At 41.4% G+C, this 22976-nt stretch overlaps 1 protein-coding gene across 1 annotated transcript; it reads right to left on the bottom strand.

Moving 5' to 3' along the window:
• Positions 1–475: 475 nt before the first annotated feature.
• Positions 476–22744, bottom strand: LOC100618945 (zinc finger protein 90 homolog). The gene is made up of 4 exons (XM_056820864.1): positions 22570–22744; positions 20951–21077; positions 20347–20445; positions 476–543 (listed from the first exon to the last, which is right to left on the bottom strand). The coding sequence occupies exons 1-4, from the start codon at positions 22627–22629 to the stop codon at positions 476–478; spliced, it is 354 nt and encodes a 117-aa protein (XP_056676842.1). The 5' UTR covers positions 22630–22744.
• Positions 22745–22976: the final 232 nt, after the last annotated feature.

Below are 22976 nucleotides of genomic sequence, written 5' to 3'. Positions count from 1 at the left end.
AAATCAAAGATAAAAGTCTCATTAAAGATAAAAAATAATGATAAAAGTAATAAGAAAATAATCTTCACTCTAATGATCCTAAATGAATGTGATAGTAGTCTCATAGTTCATAGGACAGGTGCATTAACAGATTTTATTGCCCACATACAGTCAGGATTATAAGAAGTTGCCAGATCTTTCATAGAAAAAGAAAAAGATGACTATATCTGGAGATGAAGGGGAATTTCTTTTCTCTCCCTTATACTGATTGATCATGCATTTTTGGGATATACAAGCCAAGATGCCTGCCACATAGATATATGGTTGGCAGTTTGATAGCAGGGCGACCTGTGAATGAGGGTGTCAAAACACCACGTCCTAGTACCTCCACCCTTAGCAGCCAACATATATCCATCTCATGTGGAATATACGTCTGTGTGTGGCTTCGGCTGTCTGGCCAAGTGTGAGGTATCCATTGCATTCCCTTTTCATGCAATCAGACATAATCTACCAGGATAGTCACCTGCAATTTAACAAATGCTCTCATGTTCTTATAGTCCCATACTGTCGGGTACATACAAAGACAAAAAGTGCACCTACATTGCTCAGGATCAGAGCATTAATAATACTTGCAATGTACTTCAAATATCACCGAAATGTATGAAAGGGAAAACAACATTGAATAATCAAAAATATTCAGTGAAAATAAAGTAAAAGAGCATCAAATCAAAATTGCTCGATTAAAATAAGAATAGCATAATGATATCCTTAAACATCCTTTCTCTCTCTCTTTTTTTATATAGCATACCAAATATATTAGCGCGCAATCATCAATTCAAGTCTTAAAAAGCATTATTTATCACTTTCTTGTACATTACATTCTGATTGATTGTAGTTCAACATTGTCATGTAATAAAGTGTGAGAATGACAAGATAGGGCCACTTCTGGCTGCATATTTCTGATATAAGCCCTATTTATATAACCTTTTCTGCAAAGTATTATTAAACCAAGAATCAAAATTATGAAGATTATGATAGAGCCAATGCTAGTTAAGTTAATTCTGCCAAACTAATTTCTAGGATCTATGGAAGCTAAAGTTGCTTCCCATTTGGATGCAATTTTTACAGCTTCCTGTTTGTATACAATTTGGTCTAATTTATTAATTTCTTGTTGTAGCCGTATAATATCCAATGTGCTGTTATGAGGTCCCTAAACACCTTTAAAGACAATTGTCATTCTCGGTCACTGAGAGACTACTACTAACTAAAACACCTTTAATGTGCTCTACTACAGTTTGCCATCCATATGAAACATTATCATATGGTAAGGGTGTAATTCAATAGCCAGTTTGATTAAAATGACATGGATAAGTAATTCTAGTGTGTAAAGCTTCAACCTCTTTCCCGAAACAAAATACAGCATCTTTCAAAGTTTCCAGTTCATCTTTAAAAGCTAAGTCAATGCCATAATTCAGATGAATTAGATACAATTTCCTGTATAAACTCTTGGTTCTGAATAGAGGTAGTTAATGCAACAGTTGCTGTGGTCAGTGCCATTATCATAGCAATGATGGACACTACTGCACCTATGAGTGCTAATACCATCTGATTGGAGCGATGCATAATGATAGTAAATGCTTTCTGCACAATATGTACAGTAGGAGTCGATGCCCATGTCTCTAAGATTCACTTGTAACCACACCAATGGTGGTTGGTACATAACAGCTATATATGTATCATCATGTGTAGAATCTATACATTGATGTAGGTGACCATTCATGCATCGAATCTCATATAGCCCTTCCTGATTTATGGAGATGTTAAGACTATTGCCCACTAACATTACATAAGGAGCAAATACACACGCAGTGACCTTGATGCGAGTGGCATCTTCAAAATCAATACCTGAGTTCATTATATTGACCTTAAGTTTATGTATTGACTGGGTGGCAGCCACTATCTTCCATTGTGTATTTTGAATGGGACCTGCCTCAATAGCAAGTCTAGGACCCGCTATATCAACTTGTATCAATATCGTCTAAGTACTGACAACTATATAGATTTTCATATTTTTTTCTGACTTTTCAAGTGCTTGTGTCACAAATGTTTGACACAAACACGAACTTACTTTCATTCCCATTGGGAGTATGAACCATTCGAATCTTTTGAATGGACTATTAAAATTTATAGATGGGACTGAGAAAGCAAATCTATGGCAGTCCTGTGGGGAGAGCTGAATATTGAAAAAACAATCCTTCAAATCTATTACTATTAAGTTCCAATGCATGGGAATGGGGCTAGGGGAAGGGAGGCCTGGTTGGCGGGTGCCCATGTCAATCATTTGCTCCTTTACCTTCCTTAAATCATGAACTAACCTCCATTTCCCTGACTTTTTGGGTACCAGGAAGATTGGTATTGATTCGCGAACATGACCGAAGCGTAATTGCTCTTGTATTATTTCATCTAAATGTACTAGCTTTTCGTATCAACTTCGAGTCAATCCATGCCATTGGATCGGCACATTTGGCTGTGGAGTCACTTAGAGAACCCACAAATGCCGACTGTGTCTGACTGGATGTAGTTAGTGTTATGTTCATATCAGCCATGACTTCTCTGCCCCCAAGAGATTGGCAAGGTCTAAATACTCCCTTGTGCCTTCATCATCAGACCATGATAAGTCTCTAGCAGACTATAGCACATTTTCCGGTGTCCCAATGCCAATGAACTTTTGGTGCGGTGTAAGCACTGCCCAAGATCCTGGCCAATCATTAGTAGCAATTACTGACACATCTGCTCCAGAATCTAAAATGCCTGTTATACTCCTGTCTTCTACATAAAGAGACATGATTAGCCAATCCTTAGTGATTTTTTGAGTCCAATACAAACTCTGGGTCTGCGATTCAAACTGGTGTTTTTCCTCGATGCTTTTTTCAAGGCAAGGCGCCTTGGCTAATAAAAGCAAGGAGGCAATTTCCATTCCCTTTGTGATGTCAAATGTTGAGCTGGCTCTAGCTAAGAGATGCAATTTGTCTGTATCCTGGTTTTCAATGACTTGGGGCAGGATATCTAGCCCTTTATCAAAGAAATCAGGTTTACCTAACATATATCCTCGAGACACAGAAGAAGCAGTCTGTAGGAATCAGAAAGACTCCCCTTTGCATGTTACCTACTAAATCTGAATCTGCTTCGATGGGGATACTCCAGTGTAGTAATTTTGGATAAGGATTCACAGCCGACTCTAAGAGGCAGCGTTTGTCTGCTTAATGCCTCGATTTTTTCCTGGGCTTGAGGGGAGCCCGTGATCTAGTTTTCTGCCATGTGTGTAGGCTGTTTATAGGTATGATTCTGCGGGGAATTGTATCTGCATTTAGAAGCCCAGTGTCTGCCTCTTTTGCATCTAGGGCATATTTCTGGGATTTCTTAGCCCTTGAATTCGGACAAGCATTTAGAAAATGATCTGCCTGGACACATGAGAAACACTGACCCTTAAGCCCTCTGATCTGTGCCGCTAAAACAGATTGATGTTCAAAGCTGCCTATGTCCTGACAAGCTCTTAAAAAATCTGTTAAAGTACCAGTAGCTTTAATGGGAGCTAATCCCTTTCTTGAATCTGCATTTGAATTTCTATAGACCAGGTCCTTTAATAGAACCTCTGCCGCTCCCTCATGAGGAATCTGCCTTTTTATCACGAGCGACAATCTATCCACAAAATCTGCAAAACTCTCATTTTGTTAATGCATAATGTCCCTATGAGAACTTGCTACCTTGTCCTTCTTTGGCAGTTTGCCGCCCTCTTTTCGCCCTAAGGGCGATCTGGTCATAGATCTGCTCAGTGCATGCGATTTGCCTCTCAAGAAGTTCAAACTCTCCTTACCCCACTAGCTGCTCATATGGAATATCTAATCCAGCTCATCTGTTCGCAAAAGCCTGTTCCTGACAAAAATCCTGAAATTTTAATTTCCAAGTTAAATAATCCCCACCACTGAGTGAAGATTCAGCTATTACTTTTCAATCATCAGGTGTGAGAAATTGCTGACTGAGATTCTTAATTGGTGCTATAGTAAATGGAGCTGTGTTCCCATTCTGGACTACACTATCTCTGAGGGATTCCTGAAAGAGGGGAACCTGTGGGAAGGGGGCCTGGTTTGTCAGCTGCTGTACTCTGCCTCAGTTTCCTTTTCTGTCAGTGTTGTGGGGTACTGAAGTTGAACATCTCCATATTATTCTTATAAGTGAACAGTTCTATAAAACCAAACTCCCCAAATCATATACCCAAATAAACAAGTGATAAGCCATATTTTCATCTTCATTTGTGCTCCAATAGTTCTTTCTTTGGAGATGGAGAACATTCTTTTTCAGAAGTCCCTCAGAATTGTCCTGGATCATTGTTTTGTGGTTAGTACCAAGGTCTATCACATTTGATTGTTCCATAATATTGGAATTACTGGATATGTTTTCCTGGTTCTGCTGATTTCACTCTGCATCATTTCACTTAGCTCTTTCTAAAGCCATCCTGTTCATCATTCCTTATACCTCAATAGTATTCCATCACCATCCCATACCACTTTGTTCAATCATTTCACATTTGAGGGACATCTCTTTAGTTTCCAATTCTTTGCCACCACAGAAGGAGCAGCTATAAGTACTTGGTACAAACCCATGTTATCTTTTTGGCATATGAACCTATTAGTGGTATGACTGGATCAAAAAGTTTCCATTTTTCAGGGGGCATAATTCAAATTTGTCCTAGAGAATGGTGGATCAGCTCACAACTACAACAGCAATGTATTAGTGTCACAATTTTGCACACATCCCCTCCAACATTTATCATTGCTCTTTACTGTGATATTGGTCAATCTGATAGGTGCGAGGTGGTACTTCAGAGTTGTTTTAATTTGCTTTTCTCAAATCAAGCAGAATTTAAAACATTTTTTCCAATTATTATTGATAGCTTTCATTTTTTAATCTGAAAACTGCCTATTCATAACCTTTGACCATTTATCAACTGGGGAATGACTTGGATTCTTATAAATTTTACTTAGTTCTTCATATATTTGAGAATTGAGGCATTCATCAAGAAATTATAATTTTCCTCCCAGTTTGATATTTCCCTTCTAATCTTGGTTGCATTGGATCTGTTTGTACAAAAACTTATCAAAATAACAATAACCAAAATTATCCATTTTAGATATTGCAATGATCTTCATTCTCCTCTTCTCCACAGATATAACTGGTAAGCATTTTGTGGTCCCCTAATTTACTTATATCACTTTATATTTAAATCACATACTCATTTTGATTTTTGTAGAGTTCAGCTCAGACATCAAATTCTTGTGTGGATGGAAGAAGTCTGGCAGCTGGAAAATAACAGGGTAAGCTTATAGGTTAGAGAGAATGAGACATGGAAGAGTCAGAGAAACAAGAATCACAAAGACTAGACATAAGCATGGCATCATCTCGTCAGCCTGTCAGAGGTTCCAGAGTGACTCAGCTGAACTGCCTTTATTCAGGAAAGTAGGAATGGGGGTTGCGGCGTGTCAATCTAACAGGTGTCATGACAGAAATATTAGCATCATATTGGCCATCAACAACAAGATAAAGGAACGGATACCAACACAGTGGCAAAGCCAGTGCCCAGACCAGAAGCTCCTCTGAAAGTCCTTCTTCCTTCAGAACACTGGCAACCTCTCACTCTGATGCTGAGTGTAGTCTTTGACATTACAAAGAAGCTATTGAAATTGCATGCCAGCCTTCCAGACTGGAGATCACAGTAAAGGCTTGATTTCGAAGTTCAGCAAAATTTAACTGTAATAAGGGCCTATTTGAATAGTGATTGATAACTACAGATCAGGCTGTCAATATTCCCTTCCTCCCTCTTTGCCTCCCCCATTCCTCCACCAGCAGGACAACTTTTAGATAATATGGCTAAAGGCTCAGAATTTCCTACAAATTATTTTTTAAAAAACCCTTACCTTCCATCTGTAAACCTCAAAATTTCTTAGACTTATAAATGTTGGAAATTTCACCATTGGGAAATTTCATACTTGGAAAATTTCTTACTGATAGTCTATTGGAATGTGAACCCCATTGGCATGGGAGGTTCCTTCTCCTCCCTTCTTAAGATTACTTTAGGACAGAAACCTTTTGCTGAACAATGGAAAGGACTTTGACCTATGTTTAAGCATAGAACCGGAATTTCTTTGAGTCATGATTGATTTTAGAATTGATACAATAGAGATACTTGGAATGACAGAACCAGTTCTTGGAAAATACAATTTCCACCCCCACTCGGTCCTAACAGGATTTAGGAAGGGCTGCAGCATAGATAAAAATTTAATTATTTGAGAATATGACCTCCAACAGACATGTGCAAAGCCCAGACCTCTGGGCGGTCCTGGGTTAAGCTAGAGCCACCATTGGCACAGGGAAAATGATGGACAGTGATTGGTAGATGTGAGAACTGAGGGGAGGGAACTTGGATGGTTTCCTTAAAGAGAGAGGGGTCTGAGGACCGGGGGTGTGGTTGGAGAGTTTTGGCTCTGGGTGTTTGGAGAGGTGCTCTGAGAAGCTTGCTCTGAAGGAAGCTGAAGGTGTGGGCCTCTGAGACTGTTTCTCCATTTTGGTCACGTGAGTAATAGGGACTGATCTCTTTTCTTTGCCCCAGCTATCTAAGGGCTTGGGCCTTTTGGCCCAGCCTAAACAGAGGGGGTATTTAAGCCCTATTCCCTTCTCTCCCCTTTCTCTCTCCCTCTCTCTCTCTATCTCTAATTCCTTTCTTCCTCCTGTCTGTAATTAAACTCTATAAAAGGTTGACGGCTGACTTGAGTTTTCATTTAGGAATTACATAGCTGAATTCCTTGGCGACCTTAAATTAATATATATCAGTCTTTTAAAAGTGATTTCCTTGTCACATTGTGGCTGACCACACGGGAGTCTAAAGAATCCTCTCAATAAACTTCTGAAATTCCTTGCCTTTTTACTATACCGTCTCACCACTTAGTCCCTTTTTTTTTTTTAAACAAAAAACTTGGCTTAAAGACACAGCTGCTAGAACACGTGAGTATAAAAAACTTTTTCTCTCTTCTCTTTTCTCCTTAAGTTAAATTGGAATCAGCAGTTTTTTTTCCTTTTTCTTCCCTTTAATCTTAAGGGACAGCTGGGTAGCTCAGCGGATTGAGAGCCAGGCCTAGAGACAGAAGGTCCTGGGTTCAAATCGGACCTCGGATACTTCCCAGCTGTGTGACTTTGATAGACAGAAAACAGCTGTTTTAAATCTCAGCAACAGGACTCTAAAGTCCTGGCTGGAAGAGCTGTTTCTAAATATCCTTTCCCTTAAGGAACAACTTCCTGGATTAGAAAAAAAAAAACCTTGTGGAAAGTTTGTGGCTTTGCCTTGCTCCCCACGTGTTTTGTGAAATTACAAAATATATATAAAAAAAATGAGTACTACATTCTTTGACAATTATATAGCAGCTGAAGAATTAGGGGCATTGAGGAATGCAGGATACCTCCAAATTTTTATATTAATAGGTACTGTCATTTTTGTACTCCTCAATACTATATTTAGAGATGCTAAAATAAAAAAATTGAGGATAAAATAGAAAAAATTGAGGATAAAATAGGAAATATTGAGGATAAAATAGGAAATATTGAGGATAAAATGGGAAATATGGAGGATAAAATAGGAAAAATTGAGGATAAAATGCAAGCCCAATTAGAAGATCTAAAAAGTTTCTTACAGGATCAATTGGCAAACAACCACTCTACCAGAAACAGACCTGTTTCTGAACCTTTGAATGAGGAAATTTCCTTCCCTGAAATAGAGACGGAAAACACCTTCCCTATAGCCCAGTTAACAGACTGCTTCTCTCGTGTAGTGCAAATCTTGTCTGAATTTAATCCCCAAAACCCTTCCCCTGCAATCCCAGTTTCTCATGTTCCCTCTCCTACAGAAAACCAAATTCCAATGCAAAGGAGATCTTGTCCTCCTAGAGAAACCTGTCCTTGTCAAACTGACCCACAGTACAAAATTCAACTAGAGGCCTATTTCCTCTAAGAGAAGTACCTAAAATAGGACGGAATGGGGATGTGGTGACTTTAAGACATAGGATACCGTTTACTCCCCAAGAAATCAATGAATTTACACGAAATATCCCCACATATGAACAAGATCCTTTTCTAGTAACAAAAAAGATGGGAGACATATTTTTTCAGTATAATCCGTCTTACAAGGACGTCGAGAACTTACTACAGGCTTTTTTAAGTGAACGTGAAAAAAATAAAATAATTGCTCATGTCAACAAAACCTGGGGGTGTAATGCAGCACATTGGCCATCTCAGGATCCCGAATGGGACTATAACAATCCTGAGGATTATCTACAACTATACCGTTGTAGAGAGGCCATCCTCACGGCAATGAAGGAATGTGCAGACAGTACAGATAAGTGGATAGAACTGGAAAAAATTAAGCAAAAGGAAGAAGAAACACCCTCCAGATTTATGGATAGAATTATCGAGTTTGGGGACAGATACTTAGATTGGGACTTAACTAAAGAGAGTAGTTTAAGACAAGTTAAAAGAATCTTTGTAAATAGCTCTTGCAAAGCAATTAAGAATTATTTTAGAACACAATGCCCAAGATGGTCAGATATCGACCTTGAAGAATTGCAAAAAACAGCTATATATGTTTTAAAGGGAAACAAGGAAAAGGAGGAAGAAAATAATGATGACATGGAGGAAATGAAGAAAAAAATGAGATATTTAATAGATAGGATGACTAAATTAGAAAGTGGGCATGATAATGAACCAACGACAATTGCCCCTCTCCAGAAATCCAATTATCAATCCATTACTTGCCACTTCTGTGAGAAGAAGGGCCACAAAATGATGGAATGTAGAACCTTTCTTAAGATGTTTGGAAGGAATACACAGTTTAATAATAGTTTTAGAAATAATAACTTTAGAAATTATGATAATGACTATGGAAATAACTATAATGAATATAGAAATAAGAACTTTAGAAACCAGAATTATAGAAATAGGAATTGGGAAATTAATGACAATGCTCAAATTGAAGAAAATTATAATGATAATGAACAACAACAATATATGAGAAATGGCGCTCGTCCAAAAAATACTCGAGGTACTAATGACCCTCAGAGAGGTGCCCTTCAGGGGGGTGCCCAAGGAATATCCCAAACACAATGATGGTGTCCGGGGGGGGGCTGGGGCACAGGAATCAGAGGATACAACCTTTGATTTCCCGGACCCTGATGTCCTACTACCCGTTGTCCCTATCCACTGCCCTCCCCATACTAATGAACCCCATGTTACCTTAAAGGTGGGTAACACCTATTATGATTGTCTATTAGACACCGGAGCTTCCTGGTCTGTATTAAAGAGAACACCTGATTTACAATGTTATTCTATTGGCTCAGAGAATGTAATGGGAGTATCAGGAATAACCCAAAGAGTTAAAAGACTTCCTCCTAGAATGGTGTCTATAGGACCCCTAGAGGTACAACACTCCTTCCTTTTGATGCCTGACTCCCCTTTAAATTTACTGGGGAGGGACCTTCTATGCAAACTCAGAGCCACAATAACCTGCTCCCCAGATGGCTCATTATCATTAGAAGTACCAGAGGAATCTTTAAATTTACTCCCTGTACTTCTCTCGGAAAACCAGGAGGCAAAAGAGCCTTCCATTTTTGAAATACCTAAAGAGATACCAGAGTCTCTTTGGGCCACATCTTCTTCTGATGTAGGCTTACTTAAATCTGCTGTTCCTGTGCAGGTAAAAACTAAATCTAGCCCACCTCCTTCTATCCCTCAGTATCCCCTCTCAAAGGAGGCAATTGAGGGTATTACACCAGTTATTAACTCATTAATAGAACAGGGAATAATAATCCCTTGCAAATCTGAATACAACACGCCCATCCTGCCAATTAAAAAACCAAAAAAAGGGCCCGATGGCAAGCACATCTATAGATTCGTACAGGATCTAAGGGCAGTGAATAATCACGTTATAAAGAGACACTCCTTAGTTTCTAACATACATACTATTATTTCATCTATTCCTAGCACAGCTACATACTTTACAGTAGTAGACTTGTGTTCAGCTTTCTTTTCCATACCGATACATGAGAACTCCAGGCATATTTTTGCTTTCACCTGGAAGGGATCACAATATACCTGGTGTCGGCTGCCACAGGGTTATGTCGAAAGTCCGAGCTTATTTGAGCAAATTTTGAGCCAAGACACAGACAATATAACATTTAAAAATAGCAAATTAATCAAATATGTAGATGATCTACTCTTGGCTTCAACAGATGCAAAAACATGTCAAGAAGATAGCAAACACCTTCTTTTGGAATTGCACAAAAGAGGACATAAAATCTCTAAGGATAAAGTTCAATGGTGTCTCCAAAAAGTAGAATATTTGGGATTCATCTTGACTGCGGGTGCTCGTTATATTTCTCCAAAACGAATTGAGAACATTCAAAAATTGAGTGCTCCTACCACTAAGAAACAGCTGAGAGCAATTTTAGGAGCAACAGGGTTTTGTAGACAATGGATTCCTTGCTATGGGGAAATCACTAAACCCCTTATAGCATTAACAAAGGATTCGGTTCCTGAACCCCTCAAATTAGAGCCTGAACACTTGTCAGCTCTATCAGATCTAAAAAAGGCTATCATGTCTGCCCCTGCTCTAGGCATCCCAGATTACAACAAGCCCTTTACTTTATATGTGCATGAGCGAAGAGGAGTAGCCTCTGGTGTGTTAACTCAGACTTTGGGACCTTCTCAGCGCCCAATTGCTTATTATTCTGCCCAACTAGACCCAGTAGCACCAGGAGCACCACCATGCCTTAGAGGAGTAGCTGCTACAGCCTTACTAGTAACAAAAACCATTGATTTAGTATTGGGATGTCCATTAACAATAATGTGCCCACATGAGATTGAAGCATTATTGATAAAACATAGAACACAGGCATTCTCGGATCAGAGAATTACAAGGTATGAAATAACCTTATTAAATAGTGAAAATATTACCTTGAAACGCTGTTCAACTCTTAACCCTGCCACCTTGCTTCCAGATTTACCTACTTCAGGAGAACCATTACATAACTGTGAAACATTAGTGTCCATGGCAGAAAAGCCTCGCGATAATCTCTTGGACACTCCCTTAGACAATGCAGATCTGATTTTATTTACCGATGGTTCCTCTTTTATGAGGGATGGCATACGTTACACTGGAGCTGCCGTAGTCTCAGAATTTGCCACTGAATGGTCAGCTTCACAACCTTCTAACATTAGCGCTCAAGGAGCAGAACTCATAGCTCTAAAACAAGCTTGTATAATTGCCAAGGATAAAAAGGCAACAATTTATACGGATTCTAGATATGCTTTTGGCATTTGTCACTCAGTCGGGATGCTATGGCTCCAAAGAGGATTTTTAACCTCAGCTGGAAAATCCATAGCTAATGCAGAAATTATTAATGAAGTTCTTTCTGCTCTCAAACTGCCTAAAGCCCTAGGTGTAGTTCACTGCTCTGCCCATACAGGTGGCTCTGACCCTGTCTCTAGAGGAAATGACCGAGCAGATGCAGCTGCAAAACTAGCAGCCATAGAAGGACCTGGATTAATTTTAACATTAACAACCACTGATAATTTAAATTTATCACTTTCCTATAATGAAAAGGAAGTGGAAAAATGGAAACAAAAATTTAAAGCAAAACAAATTAATGGAGTATGGGTGTCATCTGAAGGAAAACCCCTGCTCCCTAGAAGTTTCTATAATCAAATTTGCCAATCTGTTCATAATAATGGCCACTTTGGTACCCAGGGCATCATGGACTCTGTTAAGAGAGTATGGATAGCCCCTGGTATAACTACCATAGCCTCTAAAGTGTGTTCATCCTGCCCTACCTGCCAGGCATATAACCAACATGCATATCGTGGAAAAGCCTTTGGGGGACGTCCTCTGGCTTACACACCTTTTGAACATCTACAGATAGATTTCATAACGATGCCAAAGGCTGGACGTTATAAATTTTGTCCAGTAATTGTAGATCAACTAACCAGATGGCCAGAAGCATTTCCTACGACCTGAGCCACAGCAGATTTTGTTGCAAAGATACTTTTAAAGGAAATTATTCCTCATTTTGGCACGTATTGACTCTGATAGAGGGAGTCATTTTACTGATTCTGTCTTAAATCAAATATATTCTTGCTTGGGGATAACTCCAAAATTCCATGTTCCATATCACCCCCAGAGCTCAGGCCAAGTGGAGAGGATGAATAAAGAACTTAAGACTATGATTGGCAAATTATGCACTGAGACCCATTTAAAATGGCCTGAAATTCTCCCTCTGCCCCTATTTTATCTTAGAAGCAGGCCTAGAGGAGACTTACATATTTCACCATTTGAGATGCTTTTTGGACATCCGCCTATACAGGCTAAGCCTTTCTCCCTGGCTTATACATCGCTATTAGGGGGAGATATTACTATTGCTTCCTATATACAGGAGTTACAGCACAAACTACGTGAACTTCATGAATCCAGAGCTGCAGTACAAGCCGGACCATTAGACTTTTCACTTCATGACCTGAACCCAGGAGATAAAGTTTATATCAAGAATTTCAAGCGAACTGGAGCAACTCAACCTTCATGGGAAGGACCATTCCAAATATTATTAACTACTCCAACATCTATAAAGATTGGAGAAAGAGACTCTTGGATTCACTGCTCACATGTGAAGAAAGCATCTTCTGCTGAGCCTGATTGACTCTATCCTATCATATGAATTGTGACTCTATTTTATCATATGAATTGGAGATAATAATCCATAGACAAATGGATGCTGTTTTTCAAGAATATATTGAATTACTGATTTTTTTTCTTATTTTTCTTATTTCTTTTATTTTTTTTATCAGAATATTTGATTTTTTTCTCATTTTTTGTACTGAAGGTACACATAATTAATATTAATATTATTTTTCCCTGCAGTAATACAAGTTAATATATATACTCTTGCTATAATATCAATATATGCCTAAAAGCTTTAAACTATGGGAACCTGCCATTTATTGATAAAATATTATAGGACTGTGATTAATGTTTGTGTCTGATTCCAGGAAAAGGGATAAAAACAAGGAGCACAGACTAAAATCTGAATAGTGCCAATAGAGCACACAAGAAATATTAAAGTGAGACTCGAGGTTGCGACGCTTAACTTATGTTTAAGTCGTAGGACTTCCTTGTATCTACACTCTTTTCAAAGCACTCAAACAAGTACAAAGCTTCACTATCATGCTGGCTCCCTATATCCCTGAGGAAAAAAAATCAGACAAGGGAATGACATTTCCCCATCAAAATAGAATTCTAATTCTTTTCTTCTTATATTATGGCAACTTCCTGTAGTCTTGGCTACAAATGGCTAAGTGAAATATTACTGCATTCTGTCCTACATACTTGTGGGATAGAAATTACTTTAAACTGGACCTATACAAGGCCCATTTTGAATTTTTCTTTATGTTTTTTATTATTTTTCTATTCTTTTGATAATTGACATATACACCCCCATAAATGCACATTACATTCTGAGCTAAACTTGATATATATATATATATATATATATTTTTTTTTTTTAAATACTTACTTCAGGGGGGATTGTATTTTAATTTAAAATCTAAGAATTTTTGAATTTTTTTTGTTTGAGATTGTATTTTTATAAAAATCCAAGAATTTTGTTTAAGATTTTACTTTTATAAAAAAATTCAAAGATTTTGATTCTGTTTGAGAAAAGATCTTCAAGAAAGAAGCTTGAAACTTTTATATCCAGAGAATGAACTGTTGCAGAAAGATGCCGAAAACCTACACTTCATCAAGAAGATCAAGAATGAACTTTGGATGTGATTGATTGGGCTGAACTTTTGATTGAACATTTATTGTAACTGTACACATTTATGCCAAAAGGGACTGCCCCTAATTTGGCTTTCTGTCAATGCGCCTAGCAAACATTGGTTTTGCTTTTCTTTTCTATTTCCTCTCTCACTATTCTAATTTCTCTTAGAAAATTGAATATTGTGTATGTCTTTAGTTAGAAGTGAATTTAGAACTACAAAATGATTATGTTAAATGATCAATGGGGAGACTCGTCTCCCAATGATCATCAGGGGGGATTGTAAACCTCAAAATTTCTTAGACTTATAAATGTTGGAAATTTCACCATTGGGAAATTTCATACTTGGAAAATTTCTTACTGATAGTCTATTGGAATGTGAACCCCATTGGCATGGGAGGTTCCTTCTCCTCCCTTCTTAAGATTACTTTAGGACAGAAACCTTTTGCTGAACAATGGAAAGGGCTTTGACCTATGCTTAAGCACAGAACAGGAATTTCTTTGAGTCATGATTGATTTTAGAATTGATACAATAGATACTTGGAATGACAGAATCAGGTCTTGGAAAATACAATTTCCACCCCCACTCGGTCCTAACAGGATTTAGGAAGGGCTGCAGCATAGATAAAAATTTAATTATTTGAGAATATGACCTCCAACAGACATGTGCAAAGCCCAGACCTCTGGGCGGTCCTGGGTTAAGCTAGAGCCACCATTGGCACAGGGAAAATGATGGACAGTGATTGGTAGATGTGAGAACTGAGGGGAGGGAACTTGGATGGTTTCCTTAAAGAGAGAGGGGTCTGAGGACCGGGGGTGTGGTTGGAGAGTTTTGGCTCTGGGTGTTTGGAGAGGTGCTCTGAGAAGCTTGCTCTGAAGGAAGCTGAAGGTGTGGGCCTCTGAGACTGTTTCTCCATTTTGGTCACGTGAGTAATAGGGACTGATCTCTTTTCTTTGCCCCAGCTATCTAAGGGCTTGGGCCTTTTGGCCCAGCCTAAACAGAAGGGGTATTTAAGCCCTATTCCCTTCTCTCCCCTTTCTCTCTCCCTCTCTCTATCTCTAATTCCTTTCTTCCTCCTGTCTGTAATTAAACTCTATAAAAGGTTGACGGCTGACTTGAGTTTTCATTTAGGAATTACATAGCTGAATTCCTTGGCGACCTTAAATTAATATATATCAGTCTTTTAAAAGTGATTTCCTTGTCACACATCTTGGAATCAATACTGTGTATTGGTTCCAAGGCAGAAGAGTAGTAAGGGCTAGGCAATGGGGGTCAAGTGACTTGTTCAGGGTCACACAGCTGGGAAGTTTCTGAGGCCAGATTTGAACCCAGGACCTCCCGTCTCTAGGCCTGGCTCTCAATCCACTGAGCTTCCCAGCTGCCCCCCACACCCCAAACTTATTAACTGTCTTCACAGCAAATGGAAAATTAAAACCCAAGGTGCTAATTAGCAGCTTCATAAAATTTTGATCTGGTATAAAAAAATAATACTGTAACCAAAGCCACAAGTAAACAGATATTTTAAAAATGGCACATATCAGTAAAAAAGAAATTTAAATAAACATTAGCAGTTGAGTAAACTACTCAACACCTATATGGAAATAGCAGAAAGATTGTACATTTAATGGGGAAAATCTAGAATGTATCTTTACACCAAATGCAAATTGTGCACTGAACATCTCCAAATTTTTAAACAAACCAGACTCAAAAACTATTTTAACAATGACATTAGGTCACCAAGACTCTGATTAATCTCTAATTAACATGTCATAGGTATAACTACTTAAAAAAGAAAATGATTTTGACTAAATTGTTATGTATTGAGTTTTACCAAAACACATACTATGTGCAAGCATGAGTCTACAAAAACTGAAAATGTGTTTTATGACTTGTACTATGAACTAAAAGTTTAAAGTAAATGGGTTATGACAGTGTTGAAAAAAAATTATGTATGAGGATGATGTTGGTTCTCTTCCAATTCACTAACAAAGCTAGAAAAATGATTCTTTTTAGAGTAAACAAAGACTAAGCAAATTGTTCAGAACAAAAAGGGAATACCATAGTAAATCTACACCAACCATACCGCATTTGAAAGGAACATCACCCATCCCAGAACTATCAGTTTTTAATAGAACTATATAACATTGGGGTTGAGGTTTTTCCTAATACTGGATCCACACCAAGTCATCAAGCCAGAAGCAACAGACATATGTGAAAGAGGACCTTTGTGAACAATGGAGTATGAAGAACACAAATGACCACCCTGAGGACCCAAGCCACAGAACCCATGACTTGGGGATAAGCCAAAAGAACAGTTCATATGTCAAAACAATTCTCCCCAAGACTGATGAATCTTAACTAAGCCACTTTTCCATTAAACATTTTCCCAATTTTATGTTAATAAGTGGCTGCCTCACCCTTTGTTTTACCCCAGTCCAACTCTTCCAAGGATCCCCATCCATTGCATCTGTAACTGATATCATTCCCCCTCCAAAACCCTATTCCTTGTCATTCTTTCAGTACATACTCCTGGTCCCTGGTATTCAGACCCAAATGTCGATACCCTGCTTCTACCTCAGAAAGCAAAAATGAAATCAAGCATTTATTCAATTCATCCTCCTGCCTAATTTAGGTAAAAAGGGAGGAGATGTAGGAGGCAAAAAACCAGAGACCATAAGAGCAAAGTTCTAGAGCAAGCAGACCCTCAGTAAAACTGAAGCCATAGCTCAGCTAAAGTTACACATGTAGACTGAGGCTTCAAACCCCTCCTGCTGTAACTACATGTTCTTTCAAAAACTGCTGATGCAAGCATTCTCTGGCAGTCTCAGTTAGGTAGTTACATATTGACATTGATTTATCAGCCTATAGAAAACTGTCTACATTCAATGAAGTTAACCAAATCCTTTGTACCAAACTTGTAAATCATTACCTTCCACAGAGAATGTAAAAAGCTCACTCAAAACCTTAGCCTGTTTCAGACTCTCTATATAATGGAAAGCATAATCAATAAACTTTGCCTTGATTAGCTACCAGCTTATCTCTGGCCATCCTGAACCCCAAACCTATTTTCTCATCTCTCCCACCCTGTCCTGGGGTCCCTTCAATTACTTGGTAGAGCTAGTCTCTCTCATCTCTCCAGTATGAATTGTCTGGTGTAGGGTCAGTCAGCTTCTCCAGAGAAAACTTTCCCCACAAACATTGCATTGAAAAGGTTTCCTTCCAGCATGAATCTTGCTATGATTGGTAAGATATGATTTACTGGAAAAGGCCTTTCCACATTCTCTGCATTCATAGGGTTTCTCTCCAGTATGAATTCTACTGTGATTACTAAGATCATACTTCCTAGAGAATACTGTCTCACATATATTGCATTCATGAAGTCATGTTCCTACATGAGTTCTCCTGTGTCTTGAAAGGTGAGAACTTGACCGGAATGTCTTCCCACAGTCATTGCATTGAAAAGGTTTCTCTCCAGTATGATTTGTGAAGTGAGATGTAAGACTTGACTTCAGTCTGAAGGTCTTTCCACAGTCACTGCATTCATAGGGTTTCCCTCCAGTATGATTTCTGAAGTGAAATGTAAGACCTGCCTTCAGGCGAAAGGCCTTTCCACATTCACTGCATTCATAGGGTTTCTCTCCAGTATGAATTCTACTGTGATTAGTAAGGTCATACTTCCGAGAGAATGTTTTCCCACACACGTTGCATTCATGAAGTCCTGTTCCTTCATGAGTTCTCCGGTGTTCTGAAAGGTTAGAGCTTGACCGGAATGTCTTCCCACATTCATTGCATGCATACGGTTTCTCTCCAGTATGAGATCTCTGATGTATAGTTAGGTTTGTGCTTCTAGAAAAGGCTTTCCCACAGTCACTGCATTTAAAAGGTTTCTCTCCAGTATGAATTCTGAAGTGACATGTAAGACTTGACTTCAGGCGGAAGGTCTTCCCACATTCACTGCATTCATAGGGTTTCTCTCCAGTATGAATTCTACTGTGAGTAGTAAGATTATACTTCCCAGAGAATGTTTTCCCACATACGTTACATTCTTGAAATCCTGTTCCTTTATGAGTTTTCCTCCTATGTTCTGAAAGGTGAGAGTTTGACCGGTATGCCTTCCCACATTCATTGCATTCATATGGTTTCTCTCCAGTATGAGATCTCTGATGTAAAGTTAGGCTTGTGCTTCTAGAAAAGGCTTTCCCACAGTCACTGCATTTAAAAGGTTTCTCTCCAGTATGAATCCTAAAATGTTGGATAAGACCTGTCTTTTGGCAGAAAGCCCTACCACATTCACTGCATTTAAAAGGTTTCTCTCCAGTATGAATTCTGTAATGTTTTTTAAGATCCCCCTTTTCCTGGAAGGCCTTTCCACATTCATTGCATTTGTACCGTCTCTCTCTATTCTGACGATGAGAGTAAAGTTTAGTACGACCTATCTTCCTCCTTTTAGATAATTCATTACACTTTTTCCCCCTATCAGTTGTCTGGTGTGGACCAAATTCATCATTTCCGGGGAAAGAATTCCCCCTTTCAGGAACTTTCTCTTCAGAAAGAATTCCACGTTTTTTTATGCAGCCCAAATCATGACCCAGCACTGTCTGACATTTGTTAACCTTATTAGGACATTTCTTCCTGGAATGGATTTGATAACATTGTCCTTGGTTCAAATACATGGTGGAACTCCCTCTCTGGTTATCTTCTTTCTGGCCCTGCATAACTACAGATGCTCCCTGTTGTGGAAAAAGGCCTGGCTCTGGGCTAGAGGTCTGACTGTATTTACCATATTCAGAGCCTCCAGCCTCATTGGGAGATTCTGCTTGGATTATTTTTATTCCTCTAGAAGGTTTCCCCTCCATGCTCTGCTTTTTCTTCAATCTGCCATCATACTCCCAGGCTTTCTCCATCTTGAAGATCCTTGGATCATCCTCCAAGAACTTTTCCTGGGATAAGACTTTCACAGAAATATTCATCTTGGGAGCTGACTCTTTGGTCTGAGGCCTGGATTCCCAACCTGAAAGAAAGAATATGAACACAGCTTTTCCTTGGATGAATCAGCTTTTGTCTAGGCGTCACTTTCCCCAATAATCAGGCTGCTACAAACACTGTCCTTGTTGTTTTCATGTAAATGGAAATCAGTTTACATGTCTTCTAAAATTTCTTTGCATTCACCAAGCTTATCCTTTGATATGGGTCAATAATATTAAATTAGCTGAAGATGGGAAAACTGATGCAGGGACCTCAGAATCATTGCAAGTGGGGATGACTGCTGGCTGCCCTACACTATATATGAACAACATAACATGTAATATATGTGTCTGTACATGTTTATGTATACATATACTATTGATATCCATTATAGACAAAGATATGGACACACAAGACTGCCTCAGAAGCAATACTTAGCAACAATTTAAGACACAAGGTAAAGATTTAAAAAGAAGAGCCCAAGGAAGGGCCAGGTCAGGAAAAACTCTCAAGGCCAACTAGGAAGGGCTGTAAAAGAACACACAATCCTGGCAAAATCTTTACCTGAATTAGACCTCTGGAAGGAGTCATGAGAATATGATCAGGGGGTCTAAGGAAAAAAATTCATGTGTAGCTCTGACACTGAAGAATTCCATTTTGCTTTCCAGAAAAGATTAAGACAACCCAGAGCTCCACCCATAATGGAATTTCTTTCCCATATTATTGTCAACATGGAAATATAGAATTCCCAGTTTACTTAGTTTAAAGGTAGAAACCCCAGGTTTTGACCTTCTCACAGGAGAGGTTTCCCCCGAGGGAGGGTCTCACTTCACCAGACAATGGACTTCCTGGTAGTTTGGCTGGGAACACCTAATCCCATCCAATATTAAGTATCTCTTTTGTCCCTATGGTTTCTCCTCCTAGGCTAAGGTCCATTACCAAGGTGGCCCAGCCCTGGTCTGAGTCTTTCTCTTTTGTGTGCATTGTAAAGTCAATCTACTGTCCTTCTAATCCTAAACCCCCCAAGTCATCTAGTGTGGTATATAGGTTCCTCAAATTGTTTTGTTCCTTGGAGTCCATCCTGAGTTGGTGGCACTCCCAGGGTTCAGTGACCAGGGCATCCAGACTCTGTGCAGTCTCGGGGAACAGCTTTGTTGTAGTAACTCAGTAGTGTTAACCCCTTTTTCCCTTTGATTAAAGACTGATTTTGACTATTTAATACTTCTGCGTTTTTTCTATTTGATACTATGAAGGTACCAGCAGAACCTGGTCATTTCTATCCATACCTTTTCAGGCAAAATCATTCAAAGTGGAGGGGGCAGGAAGGAATTCTCTTTGGGATCTGTGGCAGGGAGAGGAGTTCCTGGCCCAGAAGGTCACTGAGGGGATCACCCAGGAGCCTATTCTCTCTGGGCTGAGAGATGAATGACCAGCAGAGCTGTGCATGGGTTGTTGTGTCCTCACCAGGGTCAGGCACTCAGCCACTCCCTCACTCACCTGGCCAGCCGCTTCTTAGGACACCACCAGTTGGAATCCAATGTGGTTCCTCTGACTCTAGCTCAGAGATCCTCACATCCTTGTTTGAATCAGCAAGGCCTAGTCACGGGAAAGGGCAAAGAGATGAAGAGGGAGGATGATATCTCATGCCCTTAGGAACAAGCTAGTAAAGAGCCAGGGTGCCATGGAGGTGCATAGAGAAAACATCTCAAGGCTGCTCTGGTTTGTTTTCCTGGGAAGACACAGGACTGGAACAAGGAATGGAGGGGGGTTCTGCAAGACGAAGGGTTCATTTGATCCATTCAATACTGAGGTATTGGGAGCTTGGCTGACTTCAAGTACTTCCCCTGAGCCTTGAGAAGGCCCCTGTGGCCTGAGGGAGCAGAGCTGGGCTGGGACCACACAGTAAAGCCCTTCATCGCTAGACAAACATAACAAGAGCCTTTCACAGCAGGGGCAGCCTGGCTTTTGGCCTGGTTAGCATAAGAAGTGCTTAGGCCATTACAGGCCAGAGAATCCCAGCTGCACCCTGGACAGGGCCCAAGAGAAGGAAGCACATCCCCTTCCATGGGCAGATCCCAAGGCCCAGAGGAGCCCTCCTCACCCAGGCAGACCAGGTTCCTGTAGTTCTCCAGCATCACCTCCCAGAACAGCTCCTTCTGGGGAGGGTCCAGGAGCCTCCACTCCTCCCAGGTGAAGTCCACGGCCACATCCTTGAACGTCACAGAGGCCTGAAACAACATATAAATGGGCTCAGCCCGGGACCACAGCCCAGAGGGCCCTGGGAGGGGAAGGGAAGTGGGCAGGAAGGACAAGGGCTGATTCTGACCCCAGCCTGGGCTCCCACCCTCAGGCTGGCCTAGATTCTGAGTCAGGATACACATAACAGCCACTGACCAGTCAGCCAGCACTGAGGGAGAGTCTGTCCTGTGCCAGGCTCTGGGTCAAGCCGTGGGCATACAAAGAAGGGCCAACACAGAGCCTGGCCTCAAGGAGCCCCCAGTCTAATGGGGAGACGCCATGCACATGACTGGTGACAGCCAAGGTCTGGCCAACACTTCTCTCACCACCCCCTCGGGAAGGCAAGTCCTCTCTTGTCCCTATTTACAGATGAGCAAACTGAGGCTCAGAAGGGGGGAGGGATTGTTCATGGTCAGGGTCAGACAGGGTCAGAGCTGGTCCCCTCCCTGACTCCAGGCCCCTCCACAGCCCTTCCCAGCAGGCCATGCTGCCTCCCACTCAACAGCTCAGCTTCCCCTTTGGACATCTCCCAAAGGCAGCAGAATCAGCAACAGGCACTTGTGAGGGGCCAAGCACATGCCAGGCACTGAGGAACCGGATGGGGACACCAAGAGACGGGACATGGGGGTGATGGAGGGCCTCCACCAAGGCCTCAGGCTGTCTGGAAGAATACAGGAGGAGGAGGTGATGGAGGCCTGGCCATGGGGAGGCAGCCAGGCTGTGGAGGCCTGTGAAGGTCCAAAGGAGTCTCTGTTGGGCTGTCGAGAGAGCAGAACCCAGGCTGGGGGGGACACAGGGTCAGGCGCCATTTTAGGACAATGGCTGGAGCCAGCCTGGGCTGGAGCAGCCATGGGGTATCCCGTCCTGCCTGGAAGTGTGTCCTCTGCATCTGCTCAGGAGCCCTTCTTGTCTGTGTCCTGCACTCGGGCCTGATTCTGGCCTTCAAGGCCTCGATGCCAGCTGACAGTGGGCTGTCCTAGCCTGGCCCTCGGTGGAGTCCAGAACCCAGAACCCGGCCTCGAGACCAGCTGCTCCTGCTTCCTGGACGTCCTCCTTCCTCTGGGCCTCGCCATTCCAGCTTCCCCAGCCTGGCCTGAAGCCTCCCAACTGGGCCTGGGCACGTGCTGGGCCCAAAAGTGACCCGACTTCTCGGCCCAGGAGGACGGGAGAGGGGGGGGGGGAGGCGGAACCTGCCGTCCACAGGGGAGAAGAAGCCAACCAGGAAGGAGCTGCAGGTTGTCCTGAAGAGGAGGCCCAGCAGGAGCCCCAGGACGGGGCTTCAGGGAAGGGTTTGAGTTCAAAAAGGGAAACGAAAGTGACTTTGGAGCCTTGGAGAGAGGGGAGTGTCTACACCTGGGCCTGAGCCTCCATGTTAGGGGAGAGAGGAGTGTCTACACCTGGGCCTGAGCCTCCCCATCAGGAGAGGGGAGTGTCTACACCTGGGCCTGAGCCTCCCTATCAGGAGAAGCCGCTGCTGCTTACCTGGGGGGTCCTGCAGGGCTCCAGCGCGGCGTCCTCTCCGCACTCCTCCAGGCTCTCCATGCCAGGTCTGGGGGGTCCCAGAACAACAGGCGCCTCACCTCCTCCAGAACAGGACAAGCTGCGCAGGAGCCCAGGAGCAGGAGAGGGAGGAATGGGGGAAGGAAAGGGAAATGGAAAAGCCAAGTTTAAAACCCTGAAAGCCCCGCCCCTGATCAGGCCACACCCCTCGCTGGAGCCCGCCCCGCCCACTGCGTGCACCTCCTCTCAGCCCGAGCCAGAAGCTCAACCCCACCTTGCTTTAGGCCCCACCCATTCCCGCTCTGCCCCGCCTCCATTCTGCTCCTGCAAAGGCCCTCCCAGACACCGCCTCCTTGACCGAGTCCCGCCCCTCTGTTAGGCTCCGGCCG

The sequence above is a fragment of the Monodelphis domestica genome, chromosome 3 (genome assembly GCF_027887165.1).
Source record: "Monodelphis domestica isolate mMonDom1 chromosome 3, mMonDom1.pri, whole genome shotgun sequence".
In the NCBI taxonomy this organism is placed as follows: domain Eukaryota; kingdom Metazoa; phylum Chordata; class Mammalia; order Didelphimorphia; family Didelphidae; genus Monodelphis; species Monodelphis domestica.
Note: the sequence above shows the minus strand (reverse complement) of the source record. Positions and strands in the feature narration are given on the sequence as shown.